The sequence below is a fragment of the Cebus imitator genome, unplaced genomic scaffold (assembly GCF_001604975.1).
Source record: "Cebus imitator isolate Cc_AM_T3 unplaced genomic scaffold, Cebus_imitator-1.0 Scaffold405, whole genome shotgun sequence".
In the NCBI taxonomy this organism is placed as follows: Eukaryota; Metazoa; Chordata; class Mammalia; order Primates; family Cebidae; genus Cebus; species Cebus imitator.
In genome coordinates this window covers 862,901-883,651 of record NW_016107720.1, presented here as the reverse complement: position 1 = coordinate 883,651, position 20,751 = coordinate 862,901, and the positions used below count along the sequence as shown (strand labels likewise).

Here is a 20,751-nt window from a genome sequence, read left to right as displayed (position 1 = left end):
TACCCTGCCAGGAAGAGCCGGATCGGAATGGACTCTCCTGTAGGGGGAAGGGACGAGTCAGCACAGAGGGCAAGGTGACACACTCTCTCTTATACCATCTCCACTGCAGAGATGCCACTGGAACACAGCACAGGAATGCTTCTGCCTTCTGGAATCTGGCTCTATTTGCACAGCTGGCTCTCTCCTGCCCAGCAGGCTGCTGAAACAAAAATGGGACTCTCCAATTCCACTCCAGGTTTTGTTACAACTTCTGTGTCTTCTCCAAAACAGAGCAACTGAGTGGGAACAGCACAGGGATATTATTAGTATAAGCATCTTTTGATTACATGCGGTGTGTTTAGTTACTGGGTTTTCAAAAGGCAGCTGTCAAAGTCCAGTTAAGTCACCATTTCACCCAGCAGTTCTGATGCCATCTTTCTCCATCCTCAGTGTATGCCCTCCAAAATACATCCTCCCTCTTGTGTGGACTGCCAGGGTAGTATGGTGGTCTAGAAAGCAGAAAGTCCTTACTATGGCATCAGTTCTGCATGAACCGCTTGTCTGACTTGTGAGTAAGTCTGCTGCTTCCTCTGGACCTTAGTGTTCTCATGTGGAAAATTAGGGAATCAGACTGCATGATACTAGAGATCCCTTGCAGCTCTAACATCATGCCTTGTCTAGTATCAGTGGAACAAAACTACAGCAGTAATTCTACCGAGAAAGACCAAACCTATAATGTAGTCTAAAGCTAAATATAAGCTATCTTATAATTATCTGCTGTTTTACATGGATTCTCAGTGACCCATTTCATTTGTACAGGAAAAATGACGGCTGGCTCTATTTGCACAGCCAGTGAAAAAATGGGACATCAGAGAGTGTCAGGAGAGCTTGGTCCCAACCCTCCAAAGACCTGGCATGGTAACACCTGAGAGTGTCCTCAGAGCTGTGGGCAGCTAAATCTGTGGTGCTCCTCCTTCCACATGGAACAGCCTGTGAGAGTAAATGGAATAAGCTAAATAAAACCCTGAAAGCACCGCACGCTTCAAGATGAAGAGAGTCTTCACCATTCTTGAAGAATGGCCAAAGAGCCAATGAGGAATGTAAATGGATGCTTCTTCCAGATAATCACAGTCCCCAAATGACAAAGGGCTTCCAGCTCCACTATCCCAGATTAATGTTAGCTCCCTGGGCTGGAAGAGGACGCTTCCACCAAGTTCCACGGCTATCTGGGCACCTGGTGGTGTTGGCTAGAGCATCTAGTAGTGCTTTCTACCTGACAAGTGAATTCAGAGAATAAATGGGAGCCAGAGCCAAGTCACAGATGGGCTGCTGTGTATGCATCCCTTGCTCCCTAGCAGCAGAGAATGCCACAATGTTAACAGAAAGAAGTAGGAATGTGTTCAAACCGCATGTGCTACAGCTGGACTTTCCAAAGCAGCAGTTGAGGTTCAATCTTAAGTACAAGCCCAATATATAAACCAAGTCTAAGTGGAACTTTTCAGGGTGAGTATGGAATAGTAACCTGAAGTTCTTCATACTCAGCCTTCCTTTTCTTCCTTATTGGCCCCCACAGTGTAAACTGAGAGATTAAGAAGCTACAGGTCAAGAGGACATCTTATTTTGACAGTGTAATCCCTTAAGCTCCTCCATAACTCTGTGTAGGACACAGGAAAAAAGTTGTGGTAGCTGAGGCTTGGGCTTGCAGTCTCACCTCTCACTGGTGCCCCGTCCATGATCTCATACTTGGCTATTGTGTCGTTCTCGTGATACACGTTGGGGCCTGTACCCGTTGTTTCCCGCTTGATGATATCTATCTCCATGTGCTTGATTTTGATTCTCACCAGCAGGAAGTATATCTTCCCTACAATGACATCTTTCAAGTGGTATCTGGACAACAGAAAGAACAGCAAGTAAGATGTTGGTACTGTGGCCAGCCCTTTCTGTTTCAGTAGAGCACACACACCGCCGCCAAGCATGCGGGTTAAAGGTCCAGTTGCAGGACACACACCCATCACCACCCACAAGGCTGTGGCTGAACGGTTTCCCAGTGTGGACTTTGCTTGGATTAAGGCAACTTCTATCCCTTCCACATTCCACGCAAACGACATCTCTCCTGAATGGTACTTCACCCATTCATGTTTGTTCACCTGCTCTATCTCCTCAGCATGCAGAGCTGCTTTAGCACCTTTTATATTTGTGTGTGTTTTTGAAAGATATCCTAATGTGTAAGAGGCCAGTCCCACAAGCACAGGGACCAGTCTCTCCTTTCCTTTGATCTCCACACAGTATCTTTTGGGAACTGGGCCTGAATGGCTTGACGCACACAGTTCTGTCTGCTCTAGGCTGACGGGCCAGGCAGCAGCAGTAGAGCAAGATGAGTGAATCACCCTCAACATTAGCACCTGCTTTCTGGGCTCCGCTGGCCTGGCCTTGTGAGCTGCTCCGAAGTGAGCCATGTTGGCTAACAGTTCCTGACCCTTAAGCTTTTTTCTTTGGGTTAGTCAATAGTACCAGTAGTCTACATGTGCAAGGCCTGTATCAGGCATGAGAGAAAGAGAGCAAAATCTTAAAACCTGATGCTCAGCTCATGGGACAAGAATGCTGGCACAGTCATCAGAATTCAGCCTCTTTATGTTACAGGTGAAGAAAAGGAAGTCAGAAGAAAACAGATGTTTTCTTGGATAACCAGAATACAGCCAGTATGTGAGTAGGGGGTAAGAAAGGTTGCAAACCTAGGATCCTAGTTCCCATTATTTCACACCACCCTTCTGTGCAGAGTCTACAGAAGATTGCAGATACCCTGAGCAAACGGCCTCAGCAAGTTTGCAAAAGCAGCCAGAGGTCACCTGGGGCATCTCACAGGGGATGCTTAGAGACCACGGATTCTAGGTATTTTTAAACTCCTACAAATCACACATTCCTTGATTTTAAATATTACATGGAAGCAAAAGCTGCTCCAGGTATGAAAGGGGAGAGTTAAAAAAAATAACAAAAAGGCTGCTTGTGGATGGGAAAAAGGTAGAGGGTCAGAAGGTCTAAGGACCCCCGACTCCTCTGCCACCTCACACTTTCTTTGTGTTTGAAACCCACTGACCTGGTCGAAGCCACTCGTTTTACAGATTAGAAGCCAAGGTACAAAACATTAGTACTTCCTAACCTTAGCCCAACTTCTTAGTGGCAAAATAGGGACCTGGTTTCAAGTCCCGAGTTCTCTGACATATAAATCACGCACTCACACAGAGCAGCTTGTTGTGCAAGGAGAGGTGTGTCTGGAAGTGTCCAGTCTCCCTGCCTCTCTAGAGCACCTTTCCCACACTACACTGGTCTGGCATGCACTGCTGATCAGTGGCTGCTTTGAGCTCCTACAGGTGGCACAGCTGCTGGCCTCTGCCCTCACCAGGTGACCAGAGCAGTAGTGGGTGGGCAGTTTGGATGGCTCCTTTCTGGGGAGGACCACAGAGCCCTGAGGCTGTGAGGAGAAAGGGGAAGAGCCTGTTCCCATGCCAGGCTCAGATCAGCTTCCCTCTCACCTTACCCCGCTCTCTGTTCACTGGTGGGCTTAGGCCAGGCAGGGCCAATTCTGGGTCACATTGGTCATTTTCCTGGGGCCCTCTAGGCTCCAGGCCTGCAGGGGAAAAAAACACACCATTCCTTCAACCCTGTTCCAAGTTTTAAAAAGTTCTGTTCCTGACCCTTCAAAGGTGAGCCATCTGATGCAGCTCCCATTGCTCCCAGCCTCTGCATGACACTGGGTCCAGGAGGTGCCACAGTAAAAATCCTACTTAGAGACTTTGTGGCTTTTTGGTCTCTGTGAATAGAATACCCCTTTTTCTTTTGGATATTTGATTTCCAAACATTTTCAGGAATATCACATTCAAAAGAAACATGCTTTTGAAATAGTCTGTCAGGAAGTTTTGTGATTTATAACCAGCTAATTATTTTGATGTTCTAACAGTAAACACAGTTTAAAAGATATACATCTTCCCAACTTGTCAGTTAAAATAAAATTATCTTAAGACCTTTATAAAAAATACATCAGGGCTGGGCATGGTAGCTCATGCCTGTAATCCCAACACTTTGGGAAGCCAAGGCAGGCAGATCACTTGAGCTCAGTAGTTCAAGACCAGCCTGGGCAACATTACAAAACCCTGGTTCTACACACACACACACACATGCATGCACGCACGCACGCAGGCACACTAGCTGGGAGTGGTGGCACATGCCTGTGGTCCCAGTTACTTGTAGGGGTGGAGGTGGGAGAATTGCTTGAGTCTGGGAGGTCAAGACTGCAGTGAGCCACGATTGTGCTACTGCACCCCAGGCTGGGTGACAAAGCAAGACGCCATCTTGAAAAAAAAAATCCGATCTTCTTTGCTATAATTCATTTTAGTTCATGGAGAAAGCAACAAATCATGGCCGATGTTTGGTTTCCTCACTTTGATTTCTAAAGACGTGGATGGAGGGAACACATGATAATGGAATGGTATTCTGAGATTGTTCTTTTCTGAGAAGGAAACAGCTGAAGCTAGAATTCCAAAACAAATAGCCTCAAGTTAGTTTAGCTTGACTTTGAAAGGCATCATAGGATGTTTAACTGAAATATGCCGCCTTAGTTGAATATGGTTTAGTTTAGGTAAATGAAGTGTTCACATCATGGTTGGTCCACCTGAAGCTAGCCTGCCATACACACCTCACTGGATTGCTCCCACGGTCTTCCCTCACCGCATTGAGTCATGGGGTGCCATCAGATTGCATTTAGGTCAAGTCCCATCCTAACCTCCTCAAATAATAATTTCACCTTGGCACTGAGACACTTACTTGGATTTATTGTACTCAAATTCAATGTGCAGACAGTCCTCAATCCCAACCTCCATCTTGATGGAGGAGTTCAGCTCCGGGTATGTGCTGAGGGTATGAACTACAATGTCCATCTCTTTGACAACGTCATTGAGGCGGCGGCTGACGGTAGCTCGGAGGAAATAGCTGCAGGGGACGGAACTGTCATGAGTAAAGACTCCCACTCTCCAGATGCTACCTAGACACAGGTACCAAATTGGCCCACTTCAGAGAAGCCTGTATGAAGGTTCCTAACTGTTGAGGGCTTTGCATCCCTTTAAGAATTTACAGACCCTGTTCCAGGAAAAGATGCATGTATGTACCTACACATAAAATTTTCAGCCACCATTCTAGGGAGTTCAAAGACCCTTTCCCCAAAATCCCTTTATGAAGCCCATATCCCTGGGTCAAGAACCCTGCTTAAGGGAAAGTGATTTCTCTGCCTTGTTCTCTAATCATATGTTATTCTTAGGTCTTTCATGGCCTTACCGCTATTAACCATGTTTCAACTAACTCCTGGTTTTGGGGGCAAAGGAGTCTCTCTCGTACTCTTATATTTGCATGTTTGTTCACTGAATATTGTTCAATCAATAAACCTTTTAAGTGTCCCAATAAACCTTTTTTAAGTTAAAAGAGAGGACTAGGAAAGAGAGAAATTAAGTCAGCTATTCATTCCGCTTTTTTTTTTTTTTTTTTTTTTTTTTTTTTTTTTTTTCTGTTTTTTTTTTTTTTTTTTTTTTTTTTTGGGTTTTTTATTTTTTTTTTTTTTTTTTTTTTTTTTTTTTTTTTGAGACAGAGTCTCACTCTGGCACCTAGTCTGGAGTGCAGTGGTTCGATCTCGGCTCACTGCCACCTCCGCCTTCCGGGTTCAAGTGATTCTCCTGCCTCAGCCTCCTGAGTAGCTGAGACTACAGGCGTGCGCCACCACACCCAGCTAATTTTTTGTATTTTTAGTAGAGATGGGGTTTCACCATGTTAGCCAGGATGGTCTTGATCTCCTGGCCTCGTGATTCACCCACCTCAGCCTCCCAAAGTGCTGGGATTACAGGAGTGAGCCACCGCACCTGGCCTCCACAAACATTTACTGAGCTAAGCACTGCACTAAGCACAGGATGAATAAGATAGTCTCATGGGAAGCTCACAGTTCACTGAGGGAGATGGGCAAATAGAGAAACTGGAACACATGGAAAGGGCTAATTGAGATACTACAATCCAGTTTTGTGGGGAGGGTGAAAAGGGCATTCAGAAGAGTAAACCTTACATGCAACAGAGGCAGAGAGGACCTGGTCTGTTGAATTACAAGTCTCTGGCTGAACCTAGGATCCTTGGGGAGGACATTGCTGTGGTAGGGGATGAGGGCGAAGACAGAGACACAGCTCTGGTTTAAGAAGCTGCCCTCTGTGGCCCGCCAGTGCAGCACTGTCCTCCCCAGCATCCCTGTCCCCCGACTTAACATTATGCTAACACTCAATGAGGAGGAGCTCTTTAATTGTACTTCCTTCTTCATAACACATTATTTTAACATAATCTAGGCTCACGCCGTAATCCCAACACTTTGAGAGGCCAAGGCGGGCGGATCACAAGGTCAGGAGACCAAGACCATCCTGGCCAACATGGTTAAACCCCATCTCTACTAAAAATACAAAAATTAGCTGGGCATGGTGGTGCACACCTGTATTCCCACCTACTCGGGGGGCTGAGGCAGGAGAATCACTTGAACCTGGGAAGCAGAGGTTGCAGTGAGCTCAGATGGTGCTACTGCACTCTAGCCTGGTGACAGAGCAAGACACTGTCTCAAAAAAATAAAAATAATCTAATGTAATATAATAAATTATATTTTCTTTTAAATAAAACTTAGATAATCGCCACCATCTGTCAAGCATTACCAGATAAGTTATAAAGATATGCTAACCAGACCAGCTATACATTTTGGCTGCTATCCCATTATGGCTGCTTCTCAGGGATCCTTTTGGTTCACCTCAGTAACTTCCATCACACTGTCCAAGGCATCTGTCCCCAGCCCTCTCCTAGCTGCTCAGACTCCCAAGTTTCCCTCCCAGTGTGTAGGAAGACACTGCCTCTTACTCCACTAAGATGACTGACTTCCCAGGCAACACTTACAACGCGCTCCTTTCTCTGCTTTGTTCCTTAGGGCCTAAACACGTCTCTCCATCTTTACCTATCCCCTCTCCAACAGCACCCCTCCCTCTCAGGACCTCTCCTCCTCCCTCCAGCACCCCTCCCTCTCAGGACCTCTCAGGACCTCTCCTCCTCCCTCCAGCACAAAACTCTCCATTATGGATGCACACTGAAATCACCTGGAAAGGAAAGGCTTTAAGAAGCCTGCTGCCCAGCACACCTGACATGTGATTGCCCTGGAAGGGGACACAGGCATTAGCATTTTAAAAAGCTTCCCACGTGATTCCAGTGTGGGAGCCTTGGTCTGGCATCTGGATCCTTCTACATATTCTGATTTCCCCAAGATCATCAATCTCCCTCTAGCTAAAGGCTTTTTCCTCTGAGCTTATTAAAAACTTGGTCCCCAAAGTCACCAATCCCAAGAACCCTCTCCAAGCCTTACCCTCTTGACCTACCATACTTTCCCTTTCTTTCTTCAGAGACAACTGTCACAAGATGGGTTCTGCACCAACAGTTGTGGATTCTCTACAAGCCGCTCCTCCCAGCCCCTTGCTTCTGTCTCCACCACCCAACAGAAACCGCTCGCCTTGATGTTAGTAACCCGTGGCCTCCCAGGTGCCAAATCTAGCAGCCCTTGCTTCTGTGTCACGTGAAATACTTCTTCCTTGAAACATTTCTTCCTTGAAATGCTTTTCCCATGGTTCCACAGGGACACTGCCCTGATTTACCCCCTCTCCGCCTCCTGCCAGCCTGCAGTGGGTCCTGGCTCTCCTCCCCCTGTGCTTCCTTTCTTCAAAAATGTATCAGTTATAACCTCTGAGCAGATCAGTCCTGACTGCACATTTCTAAGTCTCCCCTCTGTCCTTAGTGCAAGGTTTGTGCTTCCAATTGTCTGGTAAACTTTTATGCTTTCTCTATTTTGCCAGTACTTCGGCCTGCCGTCTAGAGGTGGATGAATCACCTTATCTCCAGATCATTTCTTCCTCCTGATAGCTCTCTGTCTCCATCTTCACAGCTACATGCCTCCACTCACTGGTAATCTCTGCTGGTGGCTACCAAATTCCTCATTTTCTCTCTGTCCCATTGCAGCCACCAAAATCATACTCTGAGGTCCTCACAGCAGCCTTCTGATAGTTTTGTCTCTACACTCTTCCCATCCACCAAATGCTACATATTGACTCTAATCTTCCAAAATAAACTTTTGCCTAAGAACAAGAAAAAAAGTCCACAACAATCTTTTCATGTTTTCTCTCTGCCTGTGTAATAAGATACAAGCTTTTAATCTGGAAGTTACATCTTTATCCTCAACTAATTTTCCCAACTTTACCCCCTCTCTTTCACAACATGAACCCTAACATCTTCATGAGATTTGCACATTAACATTTTTCTGTTATTGTGGTAAAATACACATAACATAAAATTTACCACTTTAACAATATTTAATTATACAGTTCAGTGGCATTAATGATATTCATATTGTTGTGCAAACATCACCATGAGTCTCCAGAACTTTTCCACCCTTCCCCACTGAAACTCTACTCATTAAACACCAACCCCCATTTCCTCCTCCCCTCAGCCCCAGGCCTCCACCATTCTACTTTCTGTCTCTATGAATTTGACTGCTCTGGGTACCTCCTATAAATGGAATCAGACAGTATTTGTCCTTTTGTGACTGGCTTCTTTCACATAGCATACTTTCCTTTAGGTTCATCCATGTTGTAGCACAGGACAGAATGTCCTTCCTTTTGAAGACTGCGTAATAATCCACTGTAGGGACAGACCACATTTCCTTTATCTATTCACCCACTGATGGTCACCTGGGTTGCTTCTACCTTTTGGTTATTGTGAATAATGCTGCTGTGAACATGGGTGTACAAATATCGATTTGAGATCCTGTTTTCAATTATTTTGGATCTAGAAGTGGATCCAAAAGTGGAACTGCTGGATGATATGGTAATTCTGTTTAACTTTTTGAGACACCACTATACTGTTTCCAACCTTTCCTTCTGCCATAAAAACACTTATGACAAATCCACTGCAAAATAAATTAAATAATAAATCCCTTAGCCAAACTTAAGTGATGACTAGATAACCCTCATTTCGCTACTTTCTCTGGGTGCAATTATGAAACACTGTCTTTACTGGGTGTCATGTCAGCCTTAGACTTCTCTGCAAAGATTTGTTTTTTCTTTAAAAAATAATTTGTTTGGGGGGGTGGGAAGCTGGGGAGAGATAGCAAGGGGAGAAAAGCCAGATGTAGGTGATGGGGAGGAAGGCAGCAAATCACACTGCCACATGTGTTCCTATGCAACAGTTTTTCATGTTCTTCACATGTACCCCAAAACCTAAAATGCAATAAAATAAATAAATGGGGGAAAAAAATAATTTTTTTTTTTTTTTTTTGGTAGAAATGGGGTATCAGTATATTGCCCAGGCTGGTCTTGAATTCCTGGCCAAAGTGCTTGGATTACAGGTGTGAGCCACCATCTCTGCAAAGATTTAAAATTAGCCTTCACTCTTCTGATGGAAGAAGGGAGAATAGAGAAAGAAGGGAAGTTAAAGGTACTTGCTGTGGTCTGCACCTTCCTAAACTCAGGTCCTCAGGTGAGGAAACAAGCTGATCTTATGACCTGGAATCAGGTGTTCAGAGTGACAGGGGAGACTGCTTTATCCCAGTGGCATCAGAAAATCTCAAGGTTACATCTAAAAGTCTATAGCTGCTGTGGATTTTTTTCACCCAAGAGACCTTGGCATCAGTCCCTATTCTCAGAGTTTCCAAGACTAACAGTAAAAGCAATCCATGTACCTATGTGATCATTAATATATTAAGAACTTGTCACACTGTGTTATTATTTTATTTTCTTATCACTCCCCAAAGGAGAAGACACCTAGAATTAGAATCCAAATCTGTTATCCACTTTTGAAGTGAGAAGGCTGAGTTTACAGAGCTCAAGATCACACCACAGCTGTGTGGCAGAGCTGGACAGCAGGTCAGGAGCTCCTGACACCCAGCCAGCAGGGGTGTGCTGGGGGTGGCTGACTGTTGAATTTGAGACAAATTTTATGAACTGGCTGTTAAACACAGCAATTATTTAAATTACATAAACTTACAATTAAATGACTCATATTAAAAACAAAGGTATAAAATCTCATCACTTCCTATTTTCCGGCCCTTTACAGTGCTCTCTGCTCTTAAGGGAATGTGCCTCCAAATGATGTTAGTGCTATGTAAGGGTGGCTAGCGTACATCTTTGCCACCTCTACATTTAGGAACATTAGGTTGGTAGCTTGAAACTGGCCATGTGAATTGGCCACTGTTGAAGGGACATTTCTCAGCCCACTGAAGCCCATAGTGAAACACCGAATGTCCCATGATAAAAACTAGAAACTAGCTACCTGCAAAAATCCTTTGCCATGTGTGGATTCATCTTACAGAGTTAAACCTTTGTTTGACACCTGCTACAAACTAGGGGCACTTTCCTCCTAGAAAGCCCATGGTTAAAGGTTTACCAGCATGCCACAGCTTGCAATATTCTTCCTTCTCCGGATCCCTATGAAGAGCCTCAAAGTGGATCAGCCTCAGGTCCTGGTCCACATGCGGCAGGTTCTAGGGCACAGCAAGGAAGCAGCAGACACAACTTACCGTAGCTTCACATTTTGCCCTGTGTAGGACTCATACGGCTTCTCCACGTGGGTAAATTCAAAGTCGAAGGCCTGCGACTGGGTGATCTCTCCAGGCCGGGCCAAGTCCTTTACCAGGGACACAAATTCATGGTGGTTCCCGCGATCGTAGTAGAGTTCTGGTGAGAGACAGCAATGCCCTCCTTTATCAGACCCTGAGCTACACCCGGCCGAGTGAGGAGGCTCTGGGCTGGAGGCACTGCTTTTCAGAAGGACCTCCCCACAGAACAGACCCCTTCTAGCTTTGTTTCCTTGACCTCCACTCTTTCACTCCCTCCTCCTTCTCCAAAGGCTCTTCTGTTTTATATAGTGAAATCCTGTGGCAGAAAAGGAACCCCAAATAATCATCTTTTAATAAGGGATAAGTCATGGGGGCCAATATAAGAAATGCCACATTTCTTTAAACAGCAGCATTTCTGTTTAACACTTCCAACTTCTGAAAGGATATAGTTATTTACTCATTTCAGCCTTACGATATTAGTCTTCCGAGACAGCAAAGACAGATCTTATCACCCCATTTAAGAGATGACGGAAACTGAGGCACAGCATGGTTAACTGGCTGGCCTGCAGTCGCAGAGCTGGCTGCAGAGCTGGGACTAGAGCAGGTCTCCTCCTAGACTGCATCTATTTCTATCACCTGGTATAATGCAGGTCATGACACAACCCACTTCACAAGGCTGTGTGTGAGGTGGCAGGGGTGATGCAGGTGACAGACTTAGAACAGTACCTAGGACATAGCAAATACTCAAAAACAGTTACTAGCTGCTGCTATCACTCCAAAAGGAAGGCATGTGGCCAATCGAACACGGACATTTTCATGTTATTCCCTTTAGTGAAATTAGGAGTTGTCAAGCTTCAGTGTGCATCAGAGTCACCTGGAGGGCGGATTAACACACAGATTGCTGGAACGCCCAGTAGTGTTTCTGATTTAGGAGTCTGGGGTTGGGCCTGAGAATTGACATTTCTAATAAGCTCCCCGGGACTGCTGTTATCACACTTTGAGAAGGATTGCTCTAAATTTATTCTCTTCAAGAAATAGTTCTGGTATTTCTTGATAAGTTCATGCCACCCATTTGTCCTATATTATTTTATGTCTGCTTGCATTCTCTTTAAGAATAAATTTTGCTATATACATGGTCCCTCCCCACCGCTCCCGCATCCCCAGCTTCCTGGTGCTTCCTAGAACCTGGCCCTGCAGAGGTGATCTCTTAATACTGACTGTGGCTATGCATGGCCACATTACAGTTCAAGCCTCCACCCCTCAAGGATTCTGGGTTCAAGTCCCAAGCTAGACTGCAGCCTGCAGCAGGGCAGATGAATTAAGAACACAGAGCAGGTAGAGCACTCATTGCCTCTGTGGTTTGCTGCTTGGGGAGGAAGAGGTGAGTCCATAGATAGGAGTCTGTGGGACCACTAGGCCCAGTCCGCAGCATCTCCGGGACACAGGAGGTGAGTTCTCTTGGGGATAACCCGGGCGATAGGTTAGCTCTCTTGGGCTTTAGTGACTGTAGGGGAAGTGTGTCTGTTTTGGGTCCACGCTGGACAGCAGAGATCTGAGTCCCGATTAGAATCAAAGCCTTCTTGGACCCAAGAAACCAGATCTCTTGCCTCCCCAGAGCCACCATAATGTTCAACCCCATCCTAGGGGGAAAAAAATCAGCCCCAGAAAGAAAAAAACAGCTTTAGGTGGTACATTTCAGTCTGAGTGCAAAATCTATCCCCTTGCTGGTCTATGAGCTGGCCCCAAAAGGAAGGCATTCGGAAGCAGCATGGGCTTTGTCATTTATACAACTTGGGAAGGTGGCAGTAGTGTGAATAACCCCGTACTAGTGATGTCACTTCTGTATGAATTCAGTGTATTATGTGGCTATGGCTTGTGGCTGGTTTCCTGTGTAACTGGTCAGCCACGAACAATCTTTTATTACAAACAATGCACCTTCCCTTCCAAACACTCAGTGGTTTCAGTGGTAGGCAGCATTCTGGGTAGTAAGTGATAATCCACAAAGCCTCAGAGTCAAAGGTGGCAGCTCCAGACTATGGGGGGAAGGTGACTATGCCCCCCAATAGAAGTCAGAAGTGTGGGACAGGTAGAAGCGGAGTTGTGGCCAGCCCCAGGGAGAGGGACTCCTCTGCTTACTCTTGTAACATGAGTCCTGATTGATGGTGTTGGCTTCCATGTGGAAGCCGAAACCTTGACTTGGGAATCTGGTACCTCAGTTTCTAAGCACTAGATTCCGGCCATAGTTTCAGGGGACAGAAGCAGGCAGAGCAAGGCCCCAGTGTCCAGAATCAATGTTCCAGAGTCAAGAGGAAGAAGGAAAGAGAAAAATACAAAAGTGTGATCACACGGCCCAAAGGCAACATCAGGAAGAAACAAAACAGAGAAGGTGCAAAGAGCATTCAGGCTGCCAGCATCATGGAGCCTAGCAACAATGCAGAAGGTTCTGCCTGCCCCAGCAGGGATCCTGGAGGAGGAGAAGTCATTCCCTGCATAGCATCACGTTTTCCCTAGTGCCTTTCCTTCTGGACACACATTAATATCAGCTCTGACATCAAATATCATGGAAGAGTGGCCAGGGTGAGGTCAGAGCAGGGCTGGCCCGGCCTTCTTAATCTATCCTTTCTAAGCCATCTGCAATACTTCTGCAAACACTGTGGGGCAAAGGGGCAGACACAGCCGTGCTTCCCACTTACCAGAAAGTTTGGTTTCCTCTTGCATAAATTAAAACAAAAATCCAAGGCTATTCTCACAAGAGGTCTGGGACCTAGAAACTAAAAAAAGCCTCTATTCCATCCTAAAGAAGCAACCACAAGTCATCTTTCATTCTTCCCAATCACCAGTCCTCAGAGACCAGGGATGTCAGGCTAGAAGTAGGAACTGAGTAAGTTTTTGGTTAAGGTAACTACCCTGTCTTTGGTTTCCTTCTCAGTCCAACAGGAGGAAATAACTTTTGTACTCAGGATGTTTTCATGGTGAAACTTGCCACCAACAGTTGAGAAGTGAATTTGCTATTCTGGTAGGAAACTGAGCCCGATTTGCATCACAGTTCACCCATGACAGCCGTCCTAAACTTTGCTGCTCCGCTGAGGCCATGTTTACTCTAGGCCTCGTGTGGTCTTGGAAGAAACCTAAGTCAGCAAAGCGTAAAAAGTCCTTCAAAGAGCCTCCTGTTCATCTGACCTTCCCAGCCACTGTCTGCTGGCTGGCCACTGTCAGGATTTGGGTTTCCCACACCCTACTCCTATCTGCTAACCCTGGGAAATCTGCAAGCACTGGCACCTCTGGGCGGCCCACACCTTGCCAGGCAAACCTCTGCTCCAGTCCCACCAGTAGCTTGTTAAGAAGCAATCCATCTCATCTTAATATGCCTTTTACTTAGTATTTCAAGGGCTAACGAATTAAAATACAGAAGCCTCTAGAGATTTTTAAAGTGTGGGCTTGACTGGTATTAATGGGTTTATTAAAACCTTAAAAAAAAAAAAAAATCCAGATAATGTCTGTTGGCTTTGGAGTACAGGGATGTTCCTGTCTGCCCTCCTCTACGTGTCTGACTTTCTCATTATGTTTGGTTTATTAAACCCCATTAGTCTCCAAGGCGGCCCAGGTCTGCTTTCTAACTTTCACCAGTTGTTCCCCAAAGGATTCTAGCTAAACAAATGGTCTCTTCTTCTCACAATTACAGTCTTTCCTTACAGTGCTCCATACAGACTACAGCTACTGCATCTTTCTAGAAACGTGGGCCATTAGGGTGACTAGGTCTTAGACCTTTCTATTCTATGGGCCTGACCCAAGCGATGCCCTCACCACATGTGTTGGTATTGTTATAATACAGACCAAGCCACTGGAAAAGTATGCTAGGTACAGGAAGGATCCCAGCATGGCTCAAAAACTTGCAGAGGATAACAGGAAAACATGCACAATATAAGTGAATAAATAAGATCTTTTTTTTTTTTTTTTAAAAATGGGGTTTCACCATGATGACCAGGCTGGTTTTGAACTCCTGACCTCAGGTGATCCACCCACCTTGGCCTCCCAAAGTGCTAGGATTACAGGCGTGAGCCACCACGCCCAGCTTAAATAAGATCTTATACTCTCAAGGGGCAATGTTCAAACTGCCACATCTGAGCAGTGGTGTAGGACCAAATGAACCAGAGGTCTGACAACTCTTCCGTTCTTATACACAAGGGAAAATCAGTTTCGACTTGGCACAGGAGAGTGTGAGGAAAGAAAGATGTAAAGGCAGGTAAACTCACATCAGCTTTAACACTTCCTTATCCCAGTTCCCCGAGTAAGGACGCAGCCCCAGTGGGGGCACGCCAGCTGGTGAATCACCGAGTTCTCAGCGGCCTCGATGGAGAGCTACAAGTTGCTCATCAATGCCTCCTGCATAACAAAAGCCGGAAACCCAGTCGCTCAACCAGCAAAGCACACCTGAATTCTGTCTTTCTTTCATTAAAGTAATTCTTGCTTGTCTGGGAGGAGATCAGGGAAAAAAAAACAAAACGAAGAATAGTTTCTGTAAATTCTTATATCTGACCAATGTATCCATTTAACAAATACTTACTAGGCACCTTCTATGTGCTAACCACTGAGAATGGAGATTAGACACCACACTAATGATAGACTGAAGGTAGTCCCTGGCTCCCAGGTGCTCAGGATTTAGTGAGAAAGACAAGTTTTTAAAAGTCATAACCTTGTCATAATCCTGTTTGAAAAGAGGTATTAATGAGGCCTCTGGAAGAACAGTAGGGGAAGCACTTAAGTCAGCCTGGGGAAATCAGAGAAGACTTTCTGATGGATGTGATGTTAGCTAGGCTTTGAAGAAGTAAGAGTTTGGGTGGAAGGTAGTATCGTGCAGAAAGATGTTACTATACAAAGGGAAAATACCAAGATTCTAGAAGAAAAGGATAGTGTGTGGAACCTACAAGTCGTGAAAATGAGGGGTTGGTGGAGAAGAGGCTGAAAAGAGAGGCAGGGCCAGCACAGGAGGGATTTGGATATACTTTCCCCCATTAACCAACAGGGAGGCAAGAATTTTAAGGAAGGACTGACAATGATAGAACTGCCTTTAAGAAACTTCATCCTCACAGAAAATGACCTGAAAGGGGAGGAAGACAAAAGCAGGAAGACCAGTTAGGAGGCTGCTACAAACAGAAAATAAAAGGCAATGGCATTGAGAATAGAGAGAAGACGCCGGTTTAAGATATAGTGCAGAGTTAGCAGAGATGGCCAAAACTTAGCGGCCAACTGCATGGGTAGGAGGAGGAGCCAAGGGTTCCAAATGATTTCTCGATTTCTGAGGCTAAATGAACCTAGGTGACAAAGGCCAAAACGGGAAAAAAGGAGAAGCAGTGGGGCTGTGGCTGGGGCAGAGACAAAAAGAGGGCTTTGTGTTTGCATGCATTTCTGAGACACCTGTGGGGTATCCTGGTGGACATGTCTAGAAGGCAGCTGGAAAGACAGGTGTGAAACTCAGAAGAGAGGTCTGGTCAGGATAAAGAAATAGTCTTGGAGTCATCAAATATAATTCATGGGGCTCAGCATAGTGACTCATATATGTAATCCCAGCACTCTGGGAGGCCAAGGTGGGAGGATCACTTGAGTTCCCAACCAGCCTGGGCAATAAAGCAAGATCCTATCTCTACATAAAATTAAAAAAATTAGCTGGATGTGGTGGCATGCACCTCTAGTACTAGCTACCTGGGAGGCAGAGATGGGAGGATCGACTGAGCGCAGGAGGTTGAGGCTGCAGTGAGATGTGACTGTGGCACTGTACTCTAGCTAGAGTGACAGAGTGAGAGCATGTCTCAAAATTTTTTTAAATAAAGAATAAAGAAAAAAAGTCTTTGGTGCAGATGAGATTGCCACAGCAAGTGACAGAATGAGAAGGGACAGAAGATAAAAGTGATACCTTTGCCTGCTTGCCTCCAAATCAACAAGGAAGAGGCACAGAGCTCAGTGCTCTTAACTTGATTACTGCCATATGCCACCCCGTCAGCCTGATCTCAGAACTGACAGAAGTTCCACCCATTTTGCACATAGTCAAAGAATGCAATGAAGGAGAAAACCACAAGACCACAACTTCGGCAAACTCACTCACTAGCCTCGCTCTGGTACCCCAAGCTCAGTTCACGATGACTGACATAGGTGTATGATACAAATACTTCACAACATGCTTCTTTCGGGGAACTAGGAAGATAAAATAGGAGGAATATAAGAGTCTAAGAAAAGTCACTCTGTGCTTCCAAATAGGCTGGTCCATCTTTACTACCTGTCAATGTGTGTATTTTAGGAATACAACCTTCCTTTCACATCAAATATAACTACAAAGATTAACTCTTATGCCTTGTTCTGGATCAAGAAATACATCCCAAAGCCAAATAATAAGAAGCATTCTGCATTATTCTATTTCCATGTCCTCATGTAACCATGGATAATTAAGCGTGAACAATATACTTTTGCACAAAGCTGGGATTGGCTCCATCTACAACACCAGCTGAGACTGGCCCATGTGGCCGAAATAAGAGATTTAAGGCAAAGGGCTGAAACATGCACTCCCTATCAGCAGACAGGGTGATCTTATTGAGGTAAAATAGGTATAGAGGGAAGAAGAGCAAATCAGTGAGTGATAACTGAATTTGTGAAATGGAAACATTACTGCATCAACTACCATAATTTTATAAAGGAACCCTCTATAAGGGTCATGCATGATCCCCTGACATGCCCAACATTCTCACCAAGTGATTTTATTTTCCTGGCTTGATAGCTGAGAAAGCCGAGGCCCAGAGAGTGGCTAAACTCCCCAAAGTCTCATGGTCAACTCAGCCCAGGGTGCCCAAGGGCCGAGGAAGAGTTACCAGTGGAAGCAACAAAAGTTCTGGAAAATTCAGCAGGGATGATGGATGTCTCAGGAGTAAGGAGTTAGACAAGAAACCAGAGGAGCAGGCACAGCAAGCAGCTTCTTCAGCTCCCTTTCATTTAGACCAGAGGAAGGCCTTGACACTGTTCCTAGAACAGCTCATTTCACACCGTCTGGGGTAGAAGACATTGTGGATTATCTTTCACATACTGGCAAGGTACTACCACCTGGGAGTAATGGTATAGACACAGACTAAACATGCCTGTCAACACTATTATTATGGAGCCAAAGAATCAATGCAATAAATTTAAAACCACTACTAAAAAATACCCTTGCTCAGTAGGCAAGGATTTCTGAACTGGTTACTATGCTTAGCATAATATGCTTTGGACTCTTGCTATTTATCCTGGGGTTCTTTGCTAGAGGTGATTTTACCCTCCAGGGCATATATGGCAATATCTCAAGACATTTTTGTGGTCACAAATCTGGGATACTACTGTTGTCTGGTCAGTAGAATCTGGGAATGCTGCTAAACATCCTACGACAACATGCCAAGGGATCCCAGACATCACAGTATTGCTGCTGAGGAACCTTGCCAACTACCCTGCCATTGAACCCATAAGCAGGAAGCATGGAACTCTTCGGCCCCTCTTCTGGTATAGCAACAGGCCTTTTGTATTCTGGCTTTAAAATAACAACAAAGAGCTTCCTATAGGATCAGCCAGTCTTCACCTGATTTCATGTTCTTAAATACCGGAGACAAAAAATTCTTGAAGCTGAGCAGTGGACCCAAGAGCCAGCCTGTGTCTCAGTGTTTCCTGCCTTTGTGAAAAGGAGAGAGCAAATTCTCTGCTAAACTCTCAGGATATGAGAGAGGGTTTAACAAAGCTTCCCCAGGGAAGTCTCCAAAAACAGTTATGTATGCAGTGGGTGGTATAGGTATAGATTCTCTACCAGAAGTGTTTGCAGCCCACAGGGTATTTACTGTGATTCTACTACTAACTTAATGACAAAAAAAAAAATTATTTTAGAAGTACCCAAGCGTTTTAATAACACACAAGAGTCGAAACAGGCTTAGCATTGGAGACAACCCAGTCTTGACAGGGAGCTCCCCAAATCACTTTACTGCCTTTTACTGTCTAGTTCTTATTTATTTTTTGAGACAGGGTCTTCCTGGTTGTCACCCAGGTTGAAGTGCTGTGGTGTCACCATGGCTAACTGCTGCCTGGAACTCCTGGGTTCAAGCAATCCTCACATCTTAGCCTCCCTAAGACTACAGACATGCACCACCATGCCCAGCTAATTAAAAAAATTTTTTTGGGGTAGAGACAGGTCTTGCTATATTACCCAGGCTGGTCTCTAACTCCTGGCCTCAAGCAATCCTCCGGCTTCAGCTACCTAGTGTTGAGATTGCAGGCGTCAGCCACTGTGCCTGGCCCTGTCTAGTTCTAATGATTAATAATCATCTAATCACCTTTAAAGGCCGTTAAGAGCATTGAGAAACTCTGATCACTTAACTGTGGTTTTAGAAACACCATTTCTTTGTCTTCAAAGAGAGAATTTGGTAACCGAAAACTCGCATTCTAATAAAGAAGTCTAAGAAATGCAGCTTAGGTAGTCAGATTTAGACTGAAGATTACAGGTCTTCTCTCTGGAAACATGTACAAGCACAGGTAGTTCAGGGCTGAGGTGAGATAAGAGAACTGGTTAGCTCTCTCACACCACATCTAAAGAGAAAAAGGAGTTGGTGGGGGCGCAGGGAAGTGGGGCTCAGTGGATCAGCCTCACTTTGCGTCTGGCAGTTGCTGACGGCTGGTAGATGGGAAAGCCAGTATTGGCAGAGCGGTCTCCCCTTAAAAAACCCACCTGCAGGTTATAGCCACAGCACCTCACTCTGATATCCTGGGGACAAGAAGCAAAGCTGAGTGCATGCTGAAGAGACAATGGGAGAACCCACAGGCAGGGTGCTCATCCCACGAGGCACAGCAGGAGCTCCCTCCCGCCCTCGCCATCCCCATCTCCCTGGCAGCGCGCTGTTACTTATGGCAGAGAGAACAGTAACGCAGGGGGAGTCGCCCACGGGCGGGACTTGCGGCTGAACCCCAGGCCTCAGACTGCAGTTGACAAGTGACTGTGACAGGCCTCACCAGAGTTGGGCCCTGAATCGGCCTGCTCCGCGTTCGCTCCCCAGTCGGCGCCCCGGCCGGCTGTCCGCGCTGGGGGAGGGCGTCGTGGGGGTCGACTCACCGATCTGCCCGATGAACTCGATCTTGATGCCCTGGTGCTCCAGTCGCTTGTTGGGGTTCTTGAGCGCAAGGCTCACCTTCCCGGAGACCGTCTCCCCGTCGTAGAAGAGGAAATATTTCTCCTTCTTCCCGTCCTCCGTCTTGTGCTCGGCCCGCTTCCTACTCTCCGCATCATTGAGAAGGATTTCCACCTCCACGCTCTGCCCGAAGCCGAAGAAGCTCATTGCACCGCCGGACCGGGCGCGTCTTGGTAAGGACCGCTCCCTTGCACCGGGGCGCGGGCTGCCCTAAGGAGGGAAGGCCAGAGGGCCCGAAGCGCGAGCGCGCTTGGCAGCCGCGCGCTGCCCGGCTCCGCCGCTGCCACGGGGCAGTGGGCGCAGACGGATAGCCGGCTCCACGCGGGAGGGGCACGGCCGGGGGAGGCGGGCGGCTGCGGGCTGCAGCGCGGAGCAGCAATGCACCGAGGAGCAGTGCCCTGCGCCGAGCCAGTCCCAGCCTGTCCAGCGGCCGGTGGCAGTGGGCAGGCGAGGGTCGGTGGTGCAATTCTGCGCAGGACAGCCACACAGAGGCAGGTGTGCGTGGCCTACGCCTGCCGGGTGGGGTCCAGCGCGGAGCAGCGCTGCTACCTGCCCAGCCTCCGGCGGTGCAACGCACCGAGGCGCTGGGGCAGCTCCGGGCGGGGGAGGGGGCGGGAGAGCTCCAGCCCGGATGCGTTGGAGCAGCCGCGCGCATGCGCATCCTTTTCCTCCGCTCAGGGACCTCCGGGCCGCCAGGATAACTCGCTGCGCTTGCGCAGGGAGAGCGCGCCAGGCGCTCCCGCGGTCGACATGGCAGCCGTGGCCTCGCTGGGACGCGCTCCGGGCCTACGCGTGCCGCTGAGTCCACAGAGCTGCAGCTGTCTTCTGGGAGTGCTTTTGGCTGCTTTTTCCTTATTGCTTTAGCTCCATGCAAGTTGGGCTGCCTTCCACATTCGGATATTACACTGTTCCAGTGCTGTCTGACGGGAAAGG

The 20,751-nt window shown here is 46.6% G+C and overlaps 1 protein-coding gene across 1 annotated transcript in view; it reads right to left on the bottom strand.

The window, feature by feature from the left end:
• VPS26B (VPS26, retromer complex component B) overlaps nucleotides 1-20,499 on the bottom strand; it is a 23,984-nt gene extending 3,485 nt beyond the window's left edge. The window contains exons 1-5 of the mRNA XM_037731551.1: nucleotides 19,743-20,499; nucleotides 10,598-10,754; nucleotides 4,798-4,962; nucleotides 1,691-1,866; nucleotides 4-37 (exon numbers count right to left, since the gene is read on the bottom strand). Of these exons, the coding sequence (XP_037587479.1) occupies nucleotides 4-37; nucleotides 1,691-1,866; nucleotides 4,798-4,962; nucleotides 10,598-10,754; nucleotides 19,743-19,965 (755 nt within the window). The 5' untranslated portion in view covers nucleotides 19,966-20,499. The remainder of the gene's footprint in view (nucleotides 1-3; nucleotides 38-1,690; nucleotides 1,867-4,797; nucleotides 4,963-10,597; nucleotides 10,755-19,742) is intronic.
• Between the last annotated feature and the right edge of the window lie 252 nt (nucleotides 20,500-20,751).